Source organism: Ochotona princeps, chromosome 9 (assembly GCF_030435755.1).
Source record: "Ochotona princeps isolate mOchPri1 chromosome 9, mOchPri1.hap1, whole genome shotgun sequence".
In the NCBI taxonomy this organism is placed as follows: Eukaryota; Metazoa; Chordata; class Mammalia; order Lagomorpha; family Ochotonidae; genus Ochotona; species Ochotona princeps.
This window is the reverse complement of record NC_080840.1, coordinates 6,949,748-6,974,319: the sequence shown is the minus strand read 5'-3', so window position 1 is coordinate 6,974,319 and position 24,572 is coordinate 6,949,748. Positions and strand designations below refer to the sequence as shown.

General features: G+C 42.6%; 1 protein-coding gene across 7 annotated transcripts in view; it reads left to right on the top strand.

The window, feature by feature from the left end:
* The first annotated feature begins 5,355 nt into the window (after positions 1–5,355).
* Positions 5,356–24,572, top strand: part of PHF20L1 (PHD finger protein 20 like 1) — a 67,724-nt gene continuing 48,507 nt past the window's right edge. For 2 of the 7 annotated variants that reach the window (XM_058668462.1, XM_058668461.1), the window contains exons 1-2: positions 5,356–5,629; positions 7,514–7,629. In XM_058668462.1, the coding sequence (XP_058524445.1) occupies positions 7,547–7,629 (83 nt within the window). In that variant the 5' untranslated portion in view covers positions 5,356–5,629; positions 7,514–7,546. Of the gene's footprint in view, positions 5,630–7,513; positions 7,630–13,824; positions 13,967–14,781; positions 14,890–24,572 lie in introns of all 7 variants that reach the window. The other 5 variants (XM_058668465.1, XM_058668464.1, XM_058668466.1 and 2 more) reach the window with 4 other exon arrangements.

Below are 24,572 nucleotides of genomic sequence, written 5' to 3'. Positions count from 1 at the left end.
GAAGTGGAGCTGCCGGGATTAGAACCAGCGGCCATATGGGATCAAGGCGAGGACCTTAGCCACTAGGCCACACTGCCGAGCCCTGGTCTGATTTTCTAACTTTGCACATTGGGAACCATATTCTAAGATTTTTTTTTTGGTGATAAAAACTGGTAACAGTCAACATAAATCTGTTGTATTGAATATTAATTATTTTTGTTGCCCAACTTTCATTTTCATTCTTTCAAGTTATAGCATCCCAACTTTGCTTGAAAAAGTTTACTGATTCCAGTGTCTGAAGACCAACCAATGTTGGACCAAGAGTGTAACCCCATCTACCTGGTCAGGCACTGGACCCAGGTCTAAGTCAGCTCAGAACCACCTTGGCAACCATGAGTGGTTCAGGGTTGGACACCAAACTTCATTTGGTCCTGTTAGAAAATGACTTCTGGGATTTGTCTTTACTTCACCAAAACATTGCGATGACCAGTATGGGACCATTGGGTACCACAAGCTGAACCCCCAAAATGGAAGCACCTTTGGAAGAAGAGTCAAAAATTTATAATTTATTTATAATTATTTATTATAATTTATAAGTTATCCCGAGTCACTCAACCATGAAGCAGACTTAATGTTTATGTTTTATTAACTCTGCAAACTAATACAATCTCTTTATGCTAATGCTTATTTTCATTGAATTTTCTGTCCTCTGCAGTAAGAAGAATATTAGCATATTGCAAATCTGAAAGTTCGGTGCACATATAAATAATTTTGGATGGATTTTTAAAGTGCATATTTCTGGTTCCCAAACATAAGCTACAATTTATAGTTTAGGAACTTGCATTTTGATTGACAGCTCATTAAGTCTAATGCAGATGAATTTGAAGAGCCCACTCATTGTCAATCATGGCAAAAGAAAGTGTTCATTGAAGAATCAAGAATGGGCTCCATATTTAATGCTTCACTACTTAAGGAGCCTTCACCCAGTTCCAGCAGAATGATTACCGGTCCCAGTCCACTGGGATTACCCAGGTGTCCACCTATTGTTCTTGTATATTATCTATTAAGTGCTTCCCTCCAGTCTCAAGAGTGTCTGCGCTCAAATAATGAGTTTTATGATTATTTCATTGCTTCAGAGACGTTTCAACAAAATGAAGTTTGTTGTTTACCTTGCTGCAGTTGCTCAGTCAAACACAGTTGTGGTGCTTTTTTTTTTTCCCCTGATTTTTGACTTATCAGTAGCAAAGACTGTGATGTTTCCAAATCAGTACTGACAAGCCTGAAAGCCCTTAAAACCTCAGAAATGCAGGTGGTTTCCTCAGTAACACACACATACAGTAATATATGTGCAATGACATTGTCTGGAATATTCCATGTCCTTAGACATGACTGCTTCCAAAAGCAGCATAACATCTTAATGTGAAATATACTGAAGCTGTGAGCAGAACATGTCCTGAACAGCGAAGCAGACGATAGCTGGGTCAGTGCCTACAATGCCTGGAGGTTCAACTGCCAGCAACTAATTCCAATCGAATCGTTACTCCTGCTCACCTGATAAAGAGGTATGCTTTGGCAGGTGAAAGCAGTGACAGGGGTGCTGCTTTCAGGACTTTAAGCACCTACACTGAGGAGATTGACCAAAGGTGCCTACTGTAGCAGTTCAGCTTCCTGCTGATCAAACCTTGAATTGCTTTGGTTTTTCTTTACTGTGCTAAATACAAGTGTTAAACAAACATACAAGAAACAACAGCTTGCTTGTGTTTCATGTATAATCAAGAAAGATCTGCCATTTTGTAATGATTTTTCCTCACTTAAAATAGGTATACAGTTGTAAAATGTCCCAGAAGATATTGTGGTTCCACATTCATATTTTTAACATAAAAGGAATTTAGTTCAGTGACTTCTGCCTAACAACTGTTGTTTCAGGATAATTTGCCCACTGCTTGTTTGCTTCTGTTCAAACACAGCTGTAAGCTCTTCCTTCTATATTTGGAGATGGAGTGCCTGATGGCATCAACCATCTGCAAGAGGGGTGAGTTGGGGTGGAATACAGGCCTGGAGGGGAGCAGTGCACAGCTTAGCTGTGGGCCTGCGGAGTCAACTGTAGACTTCTCTGTGTCCTCCATCCTTGCCTCTGATTCTGAATGGCCAAAAGAGGAAAAGACTTCCATTCTACCTTATATGTTTGTCACTCCCCATTTAACTATGATGCAACAACTTCTCTACTCTTTTGAAACTGCATTCATGCATCACATAATCAAGCTGCATATTTGTGCTTGCAGAATCCATATGGTGATAACATAAACAACTGGCATTATGAATGCAATTTATAAGAAAATAACATATTTTTCAACACATCAGTGTTCAGCTATGACCACAAAGAGATACAATTTAAAAGTAAGGAGCTTAAATATGAATTTAGATTTTTCTGAAAGTAATAGCTACCGAGATACACTGATACAGGTGTATCTGCCAGGGCCTCAAGTACTCTGAGTAATTTAAAGATTGGTGACATGAGGTGTTTTTTTTTTTTTTAAAGTCGGATTCACTCTTGGTAATGTTCAAAAGAAATGACAAGCTTCCCTTATTCATTCATTCATTCAGGGAAAGCAGAAAACATGTTAAACTTCGCAAAAATATTTCCCGCAAGTGAAATTCAGGTCCAGACACGGACGGTTACCAATCTTGGCAGTAGTGATTCATGACTATCTTCAAGATCTGGGACTGCATTAAGAACTTCCGTATGCCTAGCAGCCTGGCCCCTCTTCACTGGACAATAGCAGTGCTCTAACCCAACCATGTGACAGTTAAAAATATTATCATTCCCAGTTGCAAAATGTCTTTCTGTGGATGATGCAAACTCCAGAAAGTGCCACTAGCTTACTTAGTTCACTCAAGCCAAATATCATTTACATCAGACCTCATCTCCACTTTTTGGTCTTAACTTACCTTAGTATGACTCTTTTGTTATGTTAATGGATGAATCATCCTTTGGGGATGGTTTGGAGAGTTGGGGAGTGTCGGGGCAAGAACCTGTGTTATCCATTTAAGTGTGTACTTTGTTTCTATTACAAACAGCCCTCAGTGTTCAGCGGTGTGCATCATATATCATATATACATATCATATATCATATATACATATATACACATATCATATATATGTACATATATGATACATATATACACACATTTTTTTTGGTTGCTTGCCGGCTTGTGGGCGTGCAGGGATTCATACAGTGTTCAGTAAGATGAAACTCTGGGCTGAATGTTGGAATAGTCACTGAGGCTGAACATCATCAGAAACTTCAGGTGTCAAGTCCTCAAGTGCTTCATTAGCAAAGTGAAGGTCTAATTTCACATCTGGTTCTACGCAGCCTGAGTACATCCTGCAGACAAGGCTCAGCATGGGTCCAGGCACGGTGCTACTGCATGCTGCACCTGCAAAAGGGCTCAGCATTCTGCTACCCCAGAGCCACACTTCCAGACTGGTTCTGTTGTTCATTGGGCAGCTGGCTTTGCCTCCCAGAGTCATCAATGTCCTCACTTTGGGGAAGGTTATGCTGAATCACACGCAATCTTCCGAATCTCAATACCTGCTCATAACTCATGCTTTTATTTTTCTTACTCTGTGGATGAGCTGTAGGTTATGTTCTTGGAAATAAAAAAGGGACAGTATATAAGTTGGTATAAGGTTGATTCATGGCAGACTCTGAGTGACTTGCATCCAGGAGTCACCAGACTAATGGGTTTTTGTGAGTCTTTTAACGGGTCAACTTTGAGTCCAGAATGCCACAGCCAGGTCTCAGTAGTAATTCTCTGGCTGCTTTGCAGGCTTTTTATGAGCAGTGAGTCCTGGCTCACCACAATCTGCCTAGAACCTGGGTTGCCAAAACACCTGTCATGTTAAGTGGTGCTTTTCCCTGTGCTGGACTTGGAGAAGCTGTTGAGTTAGCTGCTAACATTGTCATTTTATAGAAAATCAAATAGCCACATGCCATTCTATGGTAGGTGGAAAGTAAAATCCCATCATGTGCTTTAAGAGAGGACTCTAGAAATATTTGTTGGCTCAACCAGTCATGATGCACATGGAGGCAGCACAGATGCTGGGTAACAACAGCAACAACAAACAAGAACATAAAAATTCACTTATTTTTTTTTTTTAAAGATTTATTCATTTTATTACAGCCAGATATACACAGAGGAGGAGAGACAGAGAGGAAGATCTTCCGTCCGATGATTCACTCCCCAAGTGAGCCACAACGGGCCGGTGCTGTGCCAATCCGAAGCTGGGAACCAGGAACCTCCTCCAGGTCTCCCATGCGGGTGCAGTGTCCCAATATATTGGGCCGTCCTCGACTGCTTTCCCAGGCCACAAGCAGGGAGCTGGATGGGAAGTGGAGCTGCCGGGATTAGAACCGGCGCCCATATGGGATCCCGGGGCTTTCAAGGCGAGGACTTTAGCCGCTAGGCCACACCGCCGGGCCCGAAATTCACTTATTTTTAAGAAACTGTCTTACTCATTTATATGTTTCCTGGTGCCACTAAGATCAGCTTGTAGCTCAGTAGTTACAATGTAGTAGGTGCTGAATGAATGGCTGTTGAATAAAAAGGTGAAGATGAAAATGGATAATTTTCCAAAGCTCTAGACAGCTGAAGCTCAAAGAGACTTCCTTTGCTATTTTAACACCACACTGTGAAGCAAAAAGAGAAACTCAAGTGTCATTTGTATGCGATGTGGCTCTTGGAGAAGTTGACAGCCAGTATAGACCAGTGGAAAGAGAGAAGTTTCCTATCAAGCGTCTTCTGTCTGTGATCTCCAGCAATCTGTCCCCACCAGGAATCCTGTGTCCTGGGCCCAGCAGGTACTCCTTAAAAATAGCTGTGCTATGTTCATCTGTGCAGTGCTGTGCATGTCACATCAATGCCTCTAGTTGGTACACACACAGACACAACGCCGCAGAAATGAGTGCTGTGTTCAAGGATGTGCAGGCTGTGGGCAGCAGTATAATACATTTACAGGACAGCCCTGAGTCCAGATTAGCCATTCAGGAAACATTCACTGCATTTTTTACAGTAGCCATTCACTCTAAAAGCGAGGGGCAGTGGATAACAAAGTTGTGCAGTGGTTTATAAATTTGCCCAGGACCCATGTTTGGGGCACCTGCCTGCCATCGCACCAACAGTCACAGTCAGTGGCCTCTTCAGACACTTGACAATGGCCAATGAGGGATTACAGCCCGCGTTCCTCCCTTCAGTAACAGGACACTCTCCCGCAGAAGCCCCGCCTTCCCTCGTCGGCTCGTCCAATCGGCGGCGCGGCCCGGGCCCAACCCTCGCGGGTCACGTGCCCGGCGGCCGCCCGCTTCCGGCGCGTCGCGGCCGGCTGACGTCGCGGTGCCCAGCGTCGCGTCAGGGCTGTCCGGTGGCGGCGGAGGCGGCGGCGATGGCAGCGGACGCCGAGCGGGTGTGAGGGTCGGACCCCGCTCGTTCCGGCGCGGACTGGATCGGCGCGGCTCGGCGCCCGCACCCCGGCTCGCCGCGCTACTGCTCCCTGCCCGGGCGGAGGCGGAGGAGGCCCGGGCTGGCCGCCCTGCTGGTGCCCGGCTCGCCCCCGGACGGCCCGGCGCTGTGCGGAGAGGAGGCCGAGGCGGTAAGAGGCGGCGACGGCGGAGCCCCGAGGCCGCCGGGCCGCTCCCCTCCCGGGCCCGGTCCCGCACTCCCGGCCCCATTGTCTGGGCGCCCCCTCCCTGCGTCCCCCTCCGGGCGCCGGGCTGTCAAACCCGCGGGAGCCTTCCTGCCACTCCCAGCCTTTGGGTTTTTTTGTTTTGTTTTTTTGTTTTGTTTTTTGTTGTCTCACGTCTTTTTCTGATTTTCTGCTTCACTTTCTCCGTGTCTGCATCTTGCTAACATTTGCCTCGCCTCCACTTGTCATCTCTCCTACAACTTGCACCGGTCCCTCCGTTTCTGGTCTTTGTTCTTGGCTTGCTGGCTGGCCAGTTTGTAACTCCCATCCTTGCCCTGCGGGTTTTTTTCAGCTGCCACTTCTCCGACCGGAGATAGTGTTACTTTGTTACCGTTCCTTAGTGCGCTCCGGGCCCCTTTCTCCCCAGCACTCACCCGCCACCCCCCTGCCAAGAACAAATCTTTGCTTTTGTGGTACTTCGTCCCAAAGTGTCACCTGCAGCTCCCCCCTCCTGATTCTGAAATTTGATCCTAAAAAAAAAAAAAAGTTACTGTAGTTGGTGAACTGCCTCCGGAGTTTCTGATAGGAGGAACAGAAAGGGTCTGTCAATTTCTGCAGCAGCGTTGAAATAACTGTTTGGTAGGACAAGACCTCTTAAAATATTACTCAGTTCCGTGCCCGGAGGATACTCTGGCTAAACTTCAAGTCACCCTTGAACAGGCTCATCTTGATGGATGCCAGGACCCCCTCCCCCTCATCCGCCAGCCCACTGGCTTAAAGTTTGCCTCTGTGTTCACCAGGAGTGTTCTTCCCCCTGTTTTGCCCCTTACCTAGGGGGTTCTTTCAAACAAGACAGAAGGAACACTTGGAACTTTATATTTGCTGCTGTGGTTTTGCCTATTTTAAATTGGGATCAAACCATTATATAAAAGATGGCAGTTGTGTTATTTTTTAAAATCTTTTGGCTGCAGAGACCACAGTCTTAGTAATCTGAATTTTTTTTTCATGTATTTAGGAATCTGCATGCCTGACAGGCTTGCCTCCTAGAGGCCTGTGTATCTTGTTAGGCACTGTCACAGTGTACTGCTTGGTGGAGAGAGGCCTCCTCAAGCCTCCTGCTCACTGGCCTGTTCCCAGAAGGTTGGTGAACTTCACGGATGAGTGACCGGAAGATGCTCTCTGCAGCTTCTGGTTTGAACATTACCGCCACTTTTATTACCCATGTGGACACTGCAGATTGAGATTTTCTAGAAATGAGTTCTCAGAGTTCAGGAAATCCATGTTTTTGCTGGTTGAATGTGAAGTTGCCTTGGAGTCTGTTGACATGGTTGAGTCAGCGCTGCCCAGGTGAGTTCCAGGCGGCGGAGAGTCTCCAGGCGTTGTCAGAATCCTTGCTGGCACAGTCTTGCAGCGTGGCCTCCGACCACGGTCGCTTCCAGCTTCTTGGGTGGTGTTTTTTATTGCAACACATTCCGCAAACATTTCTTGAAACTAACAAAAAATTTGATTAACTTTTTCTCTGAGAAATTTCGGTAGCTATATTACAACTTTCTTCATCTTTCAAAAAGAAAAGCATTTTCAGCTGTCTTTGTGGACACTTTTCTTGGACATTCCAAGTGAAAAAAAGAAAATAAAGCATTTTAGTCATTAGCAAATTTTGAGGAGCCATCTATTATTTCCAAGTAGTTAATCTTTTCTGTGTCATTAAAAGTAATCCTTATCAAGAGTGCCTGCAAATTGCACTGTGCTTTCCTTCGGCAAGTGTTGTGCTTGTGTGTTGTGTAGTCTCGCCTCTCTCCTCCCTCCGTGTTACGCGCTGGGAACTAACTGTTTTTTCCACTTTTGAGGAAGTGAAGAGAGCTTATCGGAGGACGCCCCCTCAGGATGAGTAGGAAACCTCCAACCCGTCCTGGAATCACTTTTGAGATTGGTGCTCGTTTGGAGGCCCTGGACTACTTACAGAAATGGTATGCGAAGTCTGGAACTTGGAGCTAGGTCAGACACGTAGTCTTGCACGTGAGCATGCTGACCCACTGCTGTGGCCTGCCTTGGTTGAGGCACAAACATCAGTACTCACACTTTAATGTACATATGCCTTTTTTTTTCAGTTCTCCTACTGTTCAAAGTTTTTAGGTTTGAGATGGAAAACTCTTTAGGCAGAGTTAGTCATGCATTCATTTTAAGTGTTTGAGAACTGGAAATGGTTGTCTGGAATATCAGATTAGAGAGAGTAGCAGCACCTTTGTATATTTAAAATGAGCTATACTGGTGGATTGGAGAGAGGATTCATGCCATTAACCAAGTTTAAGGTAACTTTTGATGTGGATTTCTCTTTCTGCTCTCTGTCAGAAAACACGTTAAGTTTCTCGATGTTAATGTAGTTTTTTCCTGCAGAGCATCCGCCCTACGCAGTGTTCCACCTGAAACCCCGCTGCAGCGTAGCCTCCCGTGGCAGAGGGCAGGGTGCTGCTATCTTGGACTGCCTATTGCTTCCTCTGCTGGCTGGCTGTGTATCTCCCCTCTGCCTGCAGTGTTTCCCTTACACTTAACACTAAACCCCAGTTTGGACAGGAGAGAAGGGAAACAATACACGGGGTTCCCCGGCTGTAGGGGAGTCAGGAGGACTCCCTCTCTGCAGGGGAGTATGTTTCTCCTTCAGGTTAGCTGGCTCCTAGCGTGGCTGTTGTGGCATTCGTCTTGCTGCTGGCATCCTCAGCCTGCCAGCGTCCTGAACCAGGAGGCACATTGCAGAGGCTCCCCTGCAGGTGCTTTCTGCTGCTCCTGCAGCCTGGTTGTTGGATCAGGGGCCCAGTGTGTTAGCCACACTAGGACTTCAAACCTCATGGCAGCTTCCCTGCAAGCTGAATAAGCATTTTGTAGATTTGCTTTTGATTGATTTGCATGAAGTCAACCTCCTGGGTTGCCAGTGTAGGTTGAGAAATCTCGTTTAGTTGCAGCATTGGACTACAGGCTGTTTTCTTTCTTAGTGTCTGGGTAAGAGCTCAGCATGCTGCCCTGGCTGCCAGCTTCATGGCCTTTTTCTTATGTTCTGCTCTGGTGCAGCTCCAGGTGGGAAGGTAGTTACTTGGCCATACTCTTCCAAGCCATATGTCAGGGATGGTCCTTTTGGGGACCTTAATTGGTTGGTCCTTGCATCAGAAGGAGAGGGCAGAAAGGAGTTCTCAGGGCGGGTTTGAGGGACAGCCACAGGCCAGGCACTAGTGTTCTTCCTACTGGGGGAATAAAAAATGCCTCCAGATGTTGCCAGATGTCTACTGGGGGGCAGGGTGGAAGTGCTCCCTGCTGAGAAAGACTGCATCAGGTTGTACAACAGAGGGGCCAGCACTGAGCAGTCAGCTCTCCCAGTGCACACTGAAGCAAGAGGAGCCTGTGCGCTCAGGCACACGGCTGGGCATCTGTGTGATGAACGAGTGTGACAAGTCAGACTGGTGAGCTCTGGGATGTGGGTCTGGAATTAGTTACAAATGTTCTTCCACCTGCTGGCTTTGTGACTAGCTAGTTAATTCATAGAAAGTATTCTCTCACTTCTCAACCAACAGTTAAAATTGAGCCAGCTTCCAATTCAGTACGTAGTTTCATATTTCTTTTAGTAGTTTTCAGAGGTAATAACATAATTTTGATTCTAGTGAGAAACTTACTTTGGTTGGCCAAATGTTCCCTAAGGTAGTAGCTGTTAAATTTATGAGCCAGTAATTTATAAGATCATAGTGAAAAGGAAACTACTTTTAAAACCATGCCTGAATGCATCTCTGATATTCTATGCTTTAAGACTGGAATACCGGAAGGTGGGCCTCCTTACCAGGGACTTCCTGGGTGCCTCAAGATAGACACTGTGCACACAGGTGTATCTGTGTACTGAAATACAGTTTTTAGAGGTGTGGTAATAGTCTATTGTATTGCAACATGCTGAGATAATCACATGATTATCATTGAAACAAAATCAGTTTAATTGTCATGAGCTCATTTGTGTGAACATTTTAATTAAGACAATCATTGACATTATAAATTCACATACTAGTTAATTCAAATAAGTAATTTTCTTATTAATTTGCTTGTTACCATCAGTCGTTTTCAAGAACTAGTCAGGTTTGGGAAAGCCTTAAGTTTAGCTTTAAGTGGTTTTTCATAGGGAAACTATTAAATTGCTAAGATACGGGGTATGAAATGTAAAACATTTTATTTCTAAATAGGTAACATTTTTCTTCCTTTCCTTCCATTTATATTTTGTATTTCCTGTAAATTCAAGAAAGTTTTGCTTTTGCCTCAGATACACGTATCAGATCATCTTATTCTTGAGAACTTTGACATTCCGATACAGAGAAGAATTCATCCTTGGACACGCAGTGATGAGGGTCGAAGTGATCTGCTGCCTGAGATTCCCGCATTCTTCCTGGAGAGCCGGGCTTGAGGCCCCTGTGCAGCTCTCAACTCCAGCTTCCTGCGGTGCAGACCTAAGGGGCGGTGGATGCTTGCTGTCGTAGTTGGGCCCTTGCCAGCCACAGCAAAGGCCAGCATTGACTGCCATGGGCCCTGGGTGGAGCCAATGGGTAGAGGGTCCTGTTTTTATGGGCCCTTGCCACCCACAGCAGAGGCCTGCATTGACTGCCATGGGCCCTGGGTGGAGCCAACGGGTAGAGGGTCCTGTTTTTATGGGCCCTTGCCAGCCATAGCAGAGTCCTGCATTGATTGCCATGGGCCCTAGGGAGAGCCAATGGGTAGAGGGTCCTGTGTTTATGGGCCCTTGCCAGCCATAGCAGAGGCCTGCATTGACTGCCATGGGCCCTAGGGAGAGCCATTGGGTAGAGGGTCCTGTGTTTATGGGCCCTTGCCAGCCATAGCAGAGGGCCTGCATTGACTGCCATGGGCCCTAGGGAGAGCCAATGGGTAGAGGGTCCTGTGTTTATGGGCCCTTGCCAGCCATAGCAGAGGCCTGCATTGATTGCCATGGGCCCTAGGGAGAGCCAATGGGTAGAGGGTCCTGTGTTTATGGGCCCTTGCCAGCCACAGCAGAGGGCCTGCATTGACTGCCATGGGCCCTAGGGAGAGCCAATGGGTAGAGGGTCCTGTGTTTATGGGCCCTTGCCAGCCATAGCAGAGGCCTGCATTGACTGCCATGGGCCCTAGGGAGAGCCAATGGGTAGAGGGTCCTGTGTTTATGGGCCCTTGCCAGCCATAGCAGAGGCCTGCATTGACTGCCATGGGCCCTAGGGAGAGCCAATGGGTAGAGGGTCCTGTGTTTATGGGCCCTTGCCAGCCACAGCAGAGGGCCTGCATTGACTGCCATGGGCCCTAGGGAGAGCCAATGGGTAGAGGGTCCTGTGTTTATGGGCCCTTGCCAGCCATAGCAGAGGCCTGCATTGACTGCCATGGGCCCTAGGGAGAGCCAATGGGTAGAGGGTCCTGTGTTTATGGGCCCTTGCCAGCCATAGGAGAGGCCTGCATTGACTGCCATGGGCCCTAGGGAGAGCCAATGGGTAGAGGGTCCTGTGTTTATGGGCCCTTGCCAGCCATAGCAGAGGGCCTGCATTGACTGCCATGGGCCCTAGGGAGAGCCAATGGGTAGAGGGTCCTGTGTTTATGGGCCCTTGCCAGCCATAGCAGAGGGCCTGCATTGACTGCCATGGGCCCTGGGGAGAGCCAACGGGTAGAGGGTCCTGTTTTTGTCTTGCAGTCCTTCTGTCTCTCAGTCCCTCTACCCCTCAAATCAGTGTTGTTGTTTTTGTTTCTAAGGATTCGTTTTCCTTATAAAGTCAAATTTACAGAGAAAAGGAACTAAAGAAAGGAAGATCTTCCGTCCAATGATTCACTCCCCAAGTGACTGCAGCCGCTCCAGCTGAGTGGATCCAAAGCCAGGAGCCAGGAGCTTCTTCTGGGTCTCCCATGCGGGTGCAGGGTCCCAAGGCTTTGGGCTGTCCTCAACTGCTTCCCCAGGCCACAAGCAGGGAGCTGGATGGGAACTAGAGCAACCAGGACACAAACCAGTGTCCATATGGGATCCCAGTGCTTGCAAGGCTACAATATAGCCACTAAGCCATAATGCTGGGCTCTATTGCTGTTTTTAAATACATGGAATTAATAGTCCTTCCTTTATTTCTTTTCTTTTTTAAAAAAAGTTTTTGCATCCATCCATGTTAAATGTGTGATCTTTTAGTTTTATTCAGTTTAATGTGAAAAGTATTGAGTCATTTTATATTAAGTTTGGACTGTTATGGCATTAGACAGATGGGAGGAAACAGAAATGCAAAACCAGCTTACATGAAGTAGTATATTCGTTTTTGAGAAGTTATCTTAACATCAGTTGATACATTACCTTTTAAAGCAGGGGTTTTTTCTGCCAGGGTCCAATTGGATCTATAACATCATTTGTGAGTCACACAAAATTATCAGTTTAAGAATTAGCCTGCTATAAATTTATTGAATTTCACGACCCTTGTGTGGTTACCTTGACAGGGAGGGCAGCACAAAATAATTTTATGGGCCCTTGTTTTTAAAAGAAGTTATAATGGAAGAAGGTGACAGTGGACCATGTAAAATGCATTTTTAAATTCTCCATGTAAAATGTTTTTCATATATTAGAAGGGAAAAGGGAAAATAGTTTTAGTATTTTTCCTAGAAATAGTCTGAAATCCAAGTAAACTGCAGTTAAATTCCCACTTTCAAGTTTGAGCTAGCTTCTTTTTTTATTATTTTTAAGATTTTTTCTGTTTGAAAGAGAAGGGGAGAGAATGAGAGAGCTCTCTGGTTCACTCCAGTGAAAGCTGCAGTAGACAGAGTTGGGGCAGACCACAGGCAGTAGCTTTAGCTGGATTTCCTGCATAGATTGCAGGGGCTCTTCTCAGACCATTAGCCAGAAGCTGGCTTAGAAGTGGAAATGCCATGACATGAACTGGCAGCCATATGAATGCCCGTGTTGCTGACTGTGGCTCTACCCACTGTGCCTTAACATTGGCCTTGAGATAGCTTTAATTTAATGGAAACAGTGTTTTTCCCCCCCTAGGAAAAGCACATTGTTATGGTTGAGTAAAACAAATTACATATTCAGAAGGGTACTTTATCTTTAAAAATCTGCTTTTTCCTTTCAAGTAGCAGTTCACTTTTTGTTTTCAATGTACGTTTCTAACTGCATAGCAGAACTCACCTGGTGTAGTTACGGAGCAGTCCTGCTGAGTGTGGGATCTGCAGGCCAACTCTAGTTCCTGTGTATGTTTGTTGATACTTGGAGCTCTTCTTAATAAACCTAAATCCCAGTCAGTAGTGTGGGTTGTTTTCATGTTTGAGAATTTTGCAGTTTCCTTAAAACTTCTTTTTTAACTTTTTCCTCAGTGATCTTCATAAAGACTTCAGCCTGCTAGCGGTTAGAGCCAGGATAATCAACCATTTTCTGTCTTTTCTCCATTGTTTTTCTCCACTTTCATCTCTGTCCATTCAAAGTTTGGCATTGAGTTTATAATCTCTTGCAGGCGGTAACAAGAGTGTGTTGGGACAGGAACGTGTTGGAGAGGGAAAGTTGAGGAGTGTTACACTAGAGATGCTGTAAATAGATGGGTTTGTGGTCAGATGCTTAATAAACCTGTAGATACGGGTAAGTCCTTTATATTGACGAACTTACCAAAAATGGAGGCGATATAAATGGCATTTACTTACAAATTAAATTTGAACATTACATTGTTCTAGTACATACGACGAAGGCACTAAGCAACTGAGGAGGCAAGCTTGGAGGCCTGAAGACTTAAGTGCCTTAGTTTCCACTGTAGCTTTAGTGCTAATATGAGAGTGGTCTGACGTCTTAGTAGAGAACACATGTCATTGTAATAAATCACAGTCTTTTTGAGATGATAAACTTCTGTTTCTGTAAAGTTTTAGAGTTTACAGCGTACCCTTGCAAATATTTAAGGATCTCATGATTCTGAATATTTTTCAGTAAGAAGGTGAAAATATAAAGCTGGTTTTGACTAATTTAGATTCTGTCTTTGTAATTAAAAGAATTATTCTAGTGTATGTGATTTTGTTATAAAAACAGCAGATAAACTAATATACTTTGGTTTTAGACAAAATTTGAAGCATAGAGTCAATCTAAAACATTCAGATGAGTTATGCTCCTCTGACTTCTTTTGGACTATTTTTATTTAATTCTCTTCTAGATCTAAAGAAAAGGAAATGAAAGATTAAAAAGGTGGAGATGTCTCCAAGTGTCAGAATTTGATAGAACAGTATAAATTTGAATTGGCAAATGCTGTTTCCACACATTGCGAGTATTTTGAACTATATGGAACATTGGCAAATGTGAGTTTTTACGATGTTGAACAGAATTTTAATAGGGTGGGAAAATTGAGGAAATTTAAATTGTAGCAAGTAAGAGTATTTTCTGATTCAAATAAAAGTACATGTTTTTCTGAATAAACAAGTTGATGTTTTTGGAGTTGGTGGAAGCTGCTCAGGGGACAGCTGCGGAGAGCCGTGTGGTCCCTGCTGGAGGAGAGCGCTCCTGAAGAACAGCGTGCAGATCAGGTCTGACGTTAACCCAGATGTAACTTGTGTCAGATGAACTTGACATCTGTACCAGTGTGATTAGGAGTTGCTTACATGAATGACATTTTTCTGGTACATTGGATTTTGCCAAATCTGTGTATATCAGAGAAATAATGATTATTATTTCAAAACTTTATTTCTTCTATAAATTATACTCAGAAAAAATGTACAATTACATTTATATATCAGAATAATTAAGTTATGTTCATAATCTTATAGGAGACTTATCCAAGAACACAAGGGTGAGGATCCTTTCTGGAGTTCAGATTGGATCCTTAAGATTCACTTTTGGATGCTAGAATCATTATTTCTGAGATTGCTTGCATTCAAAGTCGTACCTTTGTCTCTTCAAGTCTGAGTTAAATCATTAAACAGCTCTGTATCAGTGCACACATTTTGGTTCTATAATTTTTACGATTTCCACAAGAGTAAGCTCCCTTAATCCCTTTAAACAATGCTAAGGAAACCTCCCATGCCTCACCCCTTTACAAAACTGTGAAAAACAGAAATAGAAATGGGACAGAATGGACTGACCGACTTTAAAACATACCTGGTTTTGCTTATCCTAGTTTTCTTGAAAAGCAGAGAAAAGAAATATTGGAACAAATATATTAAACCTGAGATCAGAAAATAGGAGTTTAGTGCTGTTCTGCCGTGAGTTCTGTGACTGTGAAGAGGTACTTTCCTGCTTTAATGTCCTTACAATGAGAATGCTATAGTTTTTCATGTTTTGGTGTATTTCACCCCCTTCTGGAGTGACAGATTTTCTCATACTACTTTTAGATGAGTGAGCATAGACTGAAAGCACAAGTAAGGTAGACAAGGAGAAGTTGAATATTGTTTGTAGTGACTGATCACAGAAGGGAAATGAGTTGAGAAAAATAAGTAAAATTTGAACCACAGATACACTGATTTGAAGAACTTGTTTTGGACATGGAGTCTTTGACTCAAGTCCAGTGATCTCTGCAGGCCCTTGCCCCCCATGTAGGTTTACAGCAGCCTTCTGTTGGCTCCACGGGCTCATGTTCATCATCCATCCTGACCACCAGCCTGGTCTAATGCCATATATGTCCGACATGGGTAAGGGCTCTTCATAGCCAGCAAGTCATTTCCAGGCCTGTCAATCCCCAGAGAGCCTTTATCCTGAGCTTATTTTAGAATCCGACCTCCAATCTAATTTTCTTAATCTCCTTCAGAAATTTAACACCATTACACAGTTCAGAGGTATAGGGCTTGGATCTAGACCAAAACACTGTGGTGTGTTTTGTGTGCCTGAGTGTATTGGATAATAGAAAGGCGTGGGCTGAGAGAAAAGGCAGTTTTATTTGCTCATCTCACTTTTAATTGAGATGCAACCATCAGGTGTCATCTCCTTGTTCATTACGTCATTCCTGCTGACGCTACGTGCTGCGAGAGCTCACGCCTGGCACAGCACATCAGCTAAAACGTGGCTCTCTTAGTGAGGATTTGGTTAAAACCACTTGCTGGGAAATAGTTTATCTTTTACAGTAGTTCACTGAAAAGAACGCTTTGTGATTTTACTTGTGCTGAGTCTACGGAATTGGCACCTGCTGCTTGCATGGCTTTGGTGTTGTTTATAAATGATTTAAATTGAGGGAGAAAATACAGTCTCTCTTTTTTTAAACATTGTTTATATGTCTATATTTTGAACAATTATTAAGTTTTCAAAGATTGTTAATATCTAAGGATGTGCTTTTTATTAAGTTAAAATTGATATGCAAGTGTTTTGGTATTTCAGTAATTTTAATGAATTCAGCTTGGAAGATTCTTAAAGCATTTAGAAAGAACATTATTAGTATTTAATAATCAGGGTGTCTAAAAAACCTGTTTTCTTATTCCCCTGAAAAGCCCTCTTCAATTAAAAAGGAATGTGTTTATAGTAAATCATTATTCATTAAATTACTGTTGTTAGATACCTACATGAAATTATATTAATCTAAGACCCAACATAATGATGCAGTAAAAGATGCTCAACAAAGTTTACTGAACTTTGACTGGTTTGGAAAAAATGAACACAAAACTTTCAGAGATACCTCGAAATGTCTGGTCAGTGTTACAGATCATTTTAGAGATTGAATGGAATGGTACTGGTTGAAAACCCAGCATAGACTTTATCAGTCTAGATGAGCAAACTGAATTTCATCTTCAAACTTAGGATAGTTCGGTAAGTATCGTTCCTTTCTCAAAATGATTCATTCTATTTATTTATTTGCATATGGGAGGCAGAATGAGTACCCATCTATGTTAGTGCACTGTTTAGATGCCCTGCAGTAGTCCAGGAAGCAAAGCTGGGCACCGGGGACTTAGTCCAGAACTCCAGCATGTGAGGTGTCACTGCTGTGCGTAGCAGGCAGCTGGGAGTGAACCGAGGCTTTCTGCTGTGGGACGGGGGCCTCCTAAGCGCTGTTGTAACTGCTCGGCCAAACACTTGCCCCTGGTTCGTTCTGATAATGTGTTTTTTTTTAAATACTTAGGCATGGTTGAGATACAGTGTTCCTTTTGTTTGAGGGAATTTTAATAAGCAAACAGAAGAGCCTTTTCCTTTGCTTAGTCATTTTATCCATAAGGAGCTATTTATTTTGTACAATAAAGTAAAAGCTATTTTGCATACCCTTTGAGTTAATAAAGACCAACTTCTTAGACAGGTTGTTTGTATAAGAAGCAGGATATGAAAATTGGAAGAAAAAACTCATCATTTATTATTCATTTTTTATCTGCTTTTGGTCCTCCTTAAAGAGTCCCCTATAATTGTAACACTGCAGTGTGGCAAGGACTGATGTTGTTACTTGGAAGATAAGACGCTGCAATGATTAAACCCAGAGATTTATGGAAAATCCTGGTTTTAGGGACCCGTCACTTACTGTCTCTCTTAACTTGACCTGATTGCTGAATCTTGCAGATTTCTTTGCCTTCCTTATTTGTTCCTTGTAAAGATTTGTTTTTGTTTTATGTGAAAGGCAGAGTTAGCGAGAAGGAGAGAACACGTGCTCCCATCCATTGGTTCACTCTCCACGTGGCCACCACGGGCAGGGGCTGGTCCAGCCTGAAGTCAAGAGCCTGGAAGGGAGAGACAGAGAGACTGCTGGTTCACTCCCCAAATGGCTGCAGCAGCCAGGGCTGAGCCAGGCTGCAGACAGTAGCCTGGAACCTTACCTGGGTCTCCCACATGGCTGGCAGAGTGCAGGCACTCAGGGCAGAGTAGTGGAAGTCGGTTTCTAGGTTGACCAGCTGGCAGTTAGGGAGTGCTGGCCCTGCAAGTAGTATTTTAACCTGTAGTACAATAGTTACCCAACAAATTTACCTTTTAAGTACAGTTTTCATGAACTTTTGCTAGACTGTATCACCTGCATGGATGGTAAGAGTCAAAACAGTGGGTTCATTTGCTTTCTGGGGCACATTAGCGAGGAGCTGGAGTGAAGTGGAGCTGCTGGAACTTGAACTGGCCCATATATATAGGATACCTGCATTGCAGGCAGCACTTTCGCCCTCTGAGCCACACACTGACCCTTTGACTCCCTTTCACAGTTTGGAACGTGATTAATATTCACGCAAGCCAGTGCATATTTATCACTTGGCATGGCATATTTGCCACTTAATAAACATGAGCTTTAATAATAATATAGCTTCAGTTGCTTTTAAAAATTGAGTCGGAAAAACAAGCAATGTAAATTCTTAAAACTTTAATCACTAAGCATATGAACAAATGTCAGTATTTGTAGTAATAAAAATCAAGTGCTAAATACCAGGCATGAGAACTGAGTAGCTGCAGCGTGCTGAAACCTCGGAGCCTTGCTGGCCTTGCGGAGTCACAGTGTGCAGAAGCCTGAGGACATTTCATACGGGAAGCTTTGGTCTGATACTGGTGTTGGGAAGAGTATGTTTTATTGAAGCAGGAGAGAGAGACTTAATGGTCTGATGGGTTCCTGGTGGAGGACAGGAACCAGTGGCACAGCCTTGGTGCTGATTACTTAGAGCTGATTGAAACAACGTGTGGGGCCCAGCGCAGAAGCCTAACAGCTAAAGTCCTTGCCTTGAACGCGCCAGGATCCCATATAGGTGCCAGTTCAAGTCCTATTGGCCTCGCTTCCACCCAGCTCCCTGCTTGTGGCCTGGGAAAGCAGTTGAGGACAGCCCAAAGCCTTGGGACCCTGCACCCATGTGGGAGACCCTGAAGAGCCTTCTGGCTGCTGGCTTCGGATCTGCTTGGCTCTGAATGTTGCAGCCTCTTGGGGAGTGAATCAACAGATGCAAGATCTTCCTCTGTCTTTCCTCCTTTCTGTATATCTGACTTTCCAATAAAAATAATTTTAAAAAAAATCAGAAACTGAAGGTGTGGTTGCAAGTGGGCAAGCCTGGGGATTCAGGGCCTGAGGTGGGACAGAGCAGGATTTAAATCCAATCATCTGAAATGAAGCAGACTTTTGAAATGTGACTGCCACAGGATTCCCATGGTAATGCCTAGATCCGATTGCTGCTGAGGTTTGTAGTCAAACAGGAAGCTCACTGAACCAGCAGTTTGTACTGGATGTGTGTCACGGGGTGAATGCATCTGAAAGGACTATGTGAGAAGTCACGTGGCATGGCCCTTGGAATGCAGCGAAGGGAGAAGCTGCAGTTTTCACCTATATGCTGTCTTCTGCATGGAGTTAAAATTGTGGATATTTTGTATTTTTATTTCACATTGAGGTATCAAATGTGGGTTGAAAGGGCTTATTTTCAGTGTGTTGTTTTTAAAGTAAGACCAGAATACAGTTCTGAAAGCACAGAACTTTTAAATACAGCAGTAATACCAGGTGACATTGTTGCTGAACGTTTAACCTATGGGTGAGTGACATGTGCAGTGCCTCCAGGAAGCCAGATTTCTCAAGGGTTACTAGGTTGGAAGAATGTGGTGTTTGCCTTGAGTTATGGTCTACAGTAGATTTTGTTAGGAAGCAATAATCATTCTAATAATCATATGAGTGGCGGTTTTTAGCCCCTTTATATTTTACATGTTTTGTCATTTATTATGAACATTGAATTTGTGAAGTTTTTACTCACAAACTCTTGAATAATGAACCCTAGTTCCTGGGATTTTGCTAATATTTAGATTATATTATCATCTTTTAAAGCTGAAAGGATGACCTTGTCCGAGAGAGTGTCCTGACTTAGCAAACTGTGCAGTGTAATGTAGCTCTCCTGGCTTCCTGTGTGCCAGTGTAATGTAGCTCTCCTGGCTTCCTGTGTGCCAGTGTAATGTAGCTCTCGTGGCTATTCCAGTACATTGTAATTGTGTTGCTTTTCATTTTCTTTGTTAAATTAATGAGATGTAAGTTTAAATGAGTTAGAAATTTTGTTGTCTTACCGATATAAGCAAAACAGCATATAGTGTCAATAATTTGTATGGATCATTTTAACAAATGTTTTTGTCTTTTTGATTGGCATGGTACTTGTCTAAATGACCAGTGCCATCTGATGCTTCCGGACTTCTGAGAGCATGTCCGAGCCTCCTCAGTGAACCTGGGTGCCCTGTCACGTGTCCATAAACTCTGTCCCTTGGTCTGAGTGACAGATTACAGGTTGTAAGGATTCTGGTTCTTCCGAAAGTTCAGGGGAAAAGCGTATTATGAAAAAAATATGTATGCTTAGGTTTAAAGTAAATTTTGCACCAAAATAAACCTTTTTACACATTTTTTATTTTGAAAAATTGAGCAACAGAGGGATAAGCTTGGAGCTTCTGTCTGCTGGCTCACTCCCCGGATTGGCTGCAACAGCTGGGCTGAGCCTGATTGTAAATAGAGACCTGGAACTCCAGCTCGGTCTCCCACGTGGGTGGCAGGGGCCTATGTACTAAAGGCATCTGCTGCTGCCTTCTACAGAGTGGCCGGAAGTTGAACCATGAGCACAGTAGCTGGGACTTGAAGTGAGAGAGAGGATGCTGACGTTGCACGCAATGTCTTAACCTGTGGCACGTTCACCCCTTCAATTTACCTTTCAATTCCAGTTTTCATGAACTTTTAATAGACTTTCCTATTGTTAGGGGATTTTTCTTTGTCATTAATTTTTGCAATATAAGTGAAAATCTGGATTTATCATCCTTGGTGTACCAGGATGGGTTTCTTAAATTCAGGTGATTTTTGTTTCATCATCATTACATTAAATGCCAAGGATTTTTAAATAAATCTTACAATCCTGTACACCATTCTTTTTCCTGTTTCATCCAACAATAATGGACTACCCACAAGGTTGTAGAAATTCTTGTCTGTCCACATCCCCTTTGAATATCTGATTAAACTTGGCAATCACCATTTTCAAAGAATACTTAGACTAGACCAGACACAGAGCCCTTTGCGTGCAACTTAAAGTTACAGAGCTCTGGCTTAGCGCATATGTCAAGACCCACCAATGGGGAGTCATTAACAGTGGCAGCTAGCACAGGAATTCAGCTGCTTTAGAGATCTCATCATGTCCTTTCCTTTTTGCAAGTCCCAGCAGTTGATACTGTAGGGAACTGATACATACTCAGTGTATAGCAAACCTCTTTGGCCACTGTCAGATTCTGAACTGGGTTATGTGTTAGTCAGAATCTCTAGGTAATGCTGCTCCCTCAAGAGGGGCATTTAGGGTGAGTTACTTGTTAATTCCAAGGGCATTGGTTGTTATTTTTCTTGTAAATTGTTAATTTTCTAAGGGTAAACTCTGTTCTCCTGGATTTAATTTTAAGATACAAATGAATGCAGCGTAGACCCAAGCAATCTCTCATTCTCTGCCAAGTAAATAGAACCGAAGTGGTGTGTGCGTTTTGAAGTGTACAGTAGCAAAAGTGGTGGATATTTTATGATATTTTGTAGTAATGGTTGATAGGTAGAAGAGCTGTGTAGAATTTTGGCCATGAGGATTCCTACTTTTTATTTAGTGTCTGTTTTGCTTCCTTGTCAAACCCTTGAGCGATGCCAACTGTACTTGTTTTCCTCTTAGTGCTGCCACTGTTACTATTGTCTTGTTTCTGATACTTTAAATTTTAAAGTCTCCATCTCCCATTTGTAAATGTTTTCCCCAAATCATTTGTGAATGTCTGGGTTTGAGCCTAAGCTCTGTTATTTAACAGTTTTCTCTGATTAAGCCTTTAAAAAAATTAACAAAACAGAAACATTAACACTACATCTTCCAAATTTAGTAAGAAAAATATTTCATTCAACTCACAGTTGGTGATAATGAAGGGTAAACAGTATCTCAAAATACTGTTGTGCTTCAACATAGAGACACATTTGTGAACACCTCTATTCAATATTGCTTTGCTTGCACTCAGTGTATCCAGTTTTGTTATGGACCATCTGCTAGAGCAGGGAAATCATTTCAATGTATAGGACTGTATTTTGAATTGCCATTTTGTGCATTTTGAATGTATTGCAAAATCTTGATGATCTTTCACCCTTAAAATGTAGCTAGAGAACCAAATTAAGTGTAAACTTTGATTGTAGAATAGATGATCATTTCAATGGTTTGCTAGTTCAGGGCCTCCCAGGTCTTATTTGTTGTGTTTTTACCGACTCTTAAGTGCCTGTAAAGGATCTTGCTAGATATTCGAATGGATGTGGAATGGGTGAACAGAAAGTTAACGTTTTCGCTCAGCTTAACTCCTTAATTTAACCTTTATATTTGATTAGTAAGCATTGTAAAATTCAAATAGGGTATTACTGATGTTTAATTCTGAACTTTTCTCCCAAGCATCCCTTTTAGATATTTGCATGGAGAATATAATAAGCTATAGTTTGTCGTGAAAGGTTGTCCTAAAATATAACATTTTATATATATATATATATATATATATGATATAATAATCCTCCCATCCAACACAATTTGGAATATTTTAGGAAAACCACAAGTTATTTAAAAATACAGTCTAGATTTAAATTATTTGAGCTTGTTTACATTTTGATTTTCTCAAAAACTGAATCATGATTACTTAACTCTTAATGTGGACTACTCTAAAGAATAGTGTTTCCTTTTATTTATTTCTTTGTATTGGAAAGGCAGATTGATAGGGAGAAGGAGAGACAGAGAGATCTTCCCCTGGTCACTCCCCAGATGGCTGCAGTGGCTGGAGTTAAACCACGTGGGTGTAGGGTCCCGAGGTTTCAGGCCATCTTGTACTGCTTTCCCAGGCCATAAACAGGGACCTGGATGGGAGGCGAAGCAGCCAGTGAACCGATGCCTGTCTGGGATCCCACACATACAAGCCATTGAGCTATGGTGCTAGCCTCAGAAATGTTTCAAATATGTAATATGTATGTGTATAATGAAGGAATCTAGAAAATAAAACCATTATTTTTAATTTAACATTTAAAGGATATGAGCACTCCTCAGCCTTTTGGCAGAAAGTGTAAAGAATGTGATAATAAATTAAACATGTGAAATTAGAGTCCTGTCTGAGAGGTATGTCAATTTCTGTCATAGAACATTTCTTTATGGTATATTAGTAACTAATGAATGCTGAAAAATAAAGGCTCCTTTTATTCTCAGTTTCGCCTAATGCTCTGGACAGTGTTTGTTTTGTAGTCAGTACAACACAGATAAACAAAAGCAGAGCAGAACTGCAGAAAGCAGGCAAGACATTGATTCTAAGTGCATAGGCTAGGCATGTCCACCTAGCAAATATGTTAATCACCTAGACCCTCTTATTTTCATGCTCATCTTGTACAGAAGTTCTCTCACCCACACCTGAGATCTAAACTAACCCTATCATTGAGTCAACAGGTTTTTCAATTGTGAGGTGTGCTGATTGTCATTAATTTCACTTCAGCCTGCTGAGCATCAAATAACTATTGTGTATCTTATAACAAAGAGGTGCTGACTGAGGGTGTAGTAGACACAAATGTAACTCAGTGATTGCCAAAATCCACCTGTCGGAGTAACATTGTTAGATTGTGTTCCTTGGCTTTTTGCTGTCCTGATAAATGTTAGTAAATGTCCCATGATGAAAAGAGGTACATATTTCCTTCAGCTTAGTAACATTGCAAGCTTTTTCTCCATCCTGTTGACAACACCAAGAAATCTTTCAATAAAGAAAGCAATTTAATTTAATTAATTTTACACTCACTGTTTCTCCAGGACCCTTGGTTGTGCTGTGCACACCAGTGTCTCAAGATGTGAAAGCACTGATTGGGAACTTGTACAGTGAAAGTTACAACAAGACGCGTGCTGTGCGGCAGTCAGAGTACAGGAGCTGGGGACTAGGTGTGAATGATGAATGTGCAGAGGAAGGGAAGGGCACCTTGGGCTACGCAGCAGGAACAGAATGCAGAAGCTGAGGTGTGTGGCAGAGCTCGTGCTACTCCCAGTACTTGTTGTCATTAGGGCCAGGAGGGGTTGACTGTGAGTGAGAAGGGAAACAGAATACTGAGAGCCAGTCCGATGACATGATCAATCTGTGAAACAGGAGGTAATCAGGTCAAAAGTTTGGAATTAGGCAATTTCCAGTGTGTCATATTTAAAACTACTTTTCCTCAGAGAAAAGAAAGATTTCAAATTTCTAAGTAGTTAGAAAATTTTGAGATAAATTTATTCTGGAAAAGTCATCCAATGCAACTCTTAATCCTATGTGATCATACTTGTAAAAAGTTAAGTCATGGATGAACATTTTTATATAGTATGTTTGGAATGATAAAGTGCTTTTCCAAAATGCTTCAGGTGAACTGATTTCTGTTTTAGGACTGTTCATAAGAAATTATCACACACGAAGATAGAACAATCAAATATTTTATATTTAAGATTTTGCTGACTTTTCTGTTATCACCATTGCTGTTCCTTATAAAATATTGGAAAGTACAGAAACATATGACGATTAAGATACATGTACAAGTTAGCATATTAGTCTTTTTTTCTAGACAGGTTTTTTCATATTTAAATTCTGTATGTAGTACTTAATTGTGCAGGGCATTTTTCTCCCATATTATCAACTATTTGCAAGTGCTACCTTTGTAGGCTGTGTTTCAGAATATCGAACAGTGGTAATATGCTTAAGACTTGATGTGTGCAAAGAATGATGCCTTACCCACCTATTGGGAGTGTGTCAATGTTGGTTTCTTCCTATTTGGATAATCATTTTGAAAAAATAATTAAGCAAACCCCATTGGCTCTGAGTTTGAAAATATGGCCATCATTGTATCACGAGGCAACGGCTGGATGCTCTGTCATGGTCACGGCAGCGCGTCACAGATTCTGAGATAGGGAATTAGCCAATATGTCTTGTCAAATCAATGGATTAAGAAATGTGACAAATACACACAACAGAATGTTATTCAACCTAAAGAAGAATGAAATCCTGTCATCTGCAGCAAAATGGATGGAACTGGAGGAC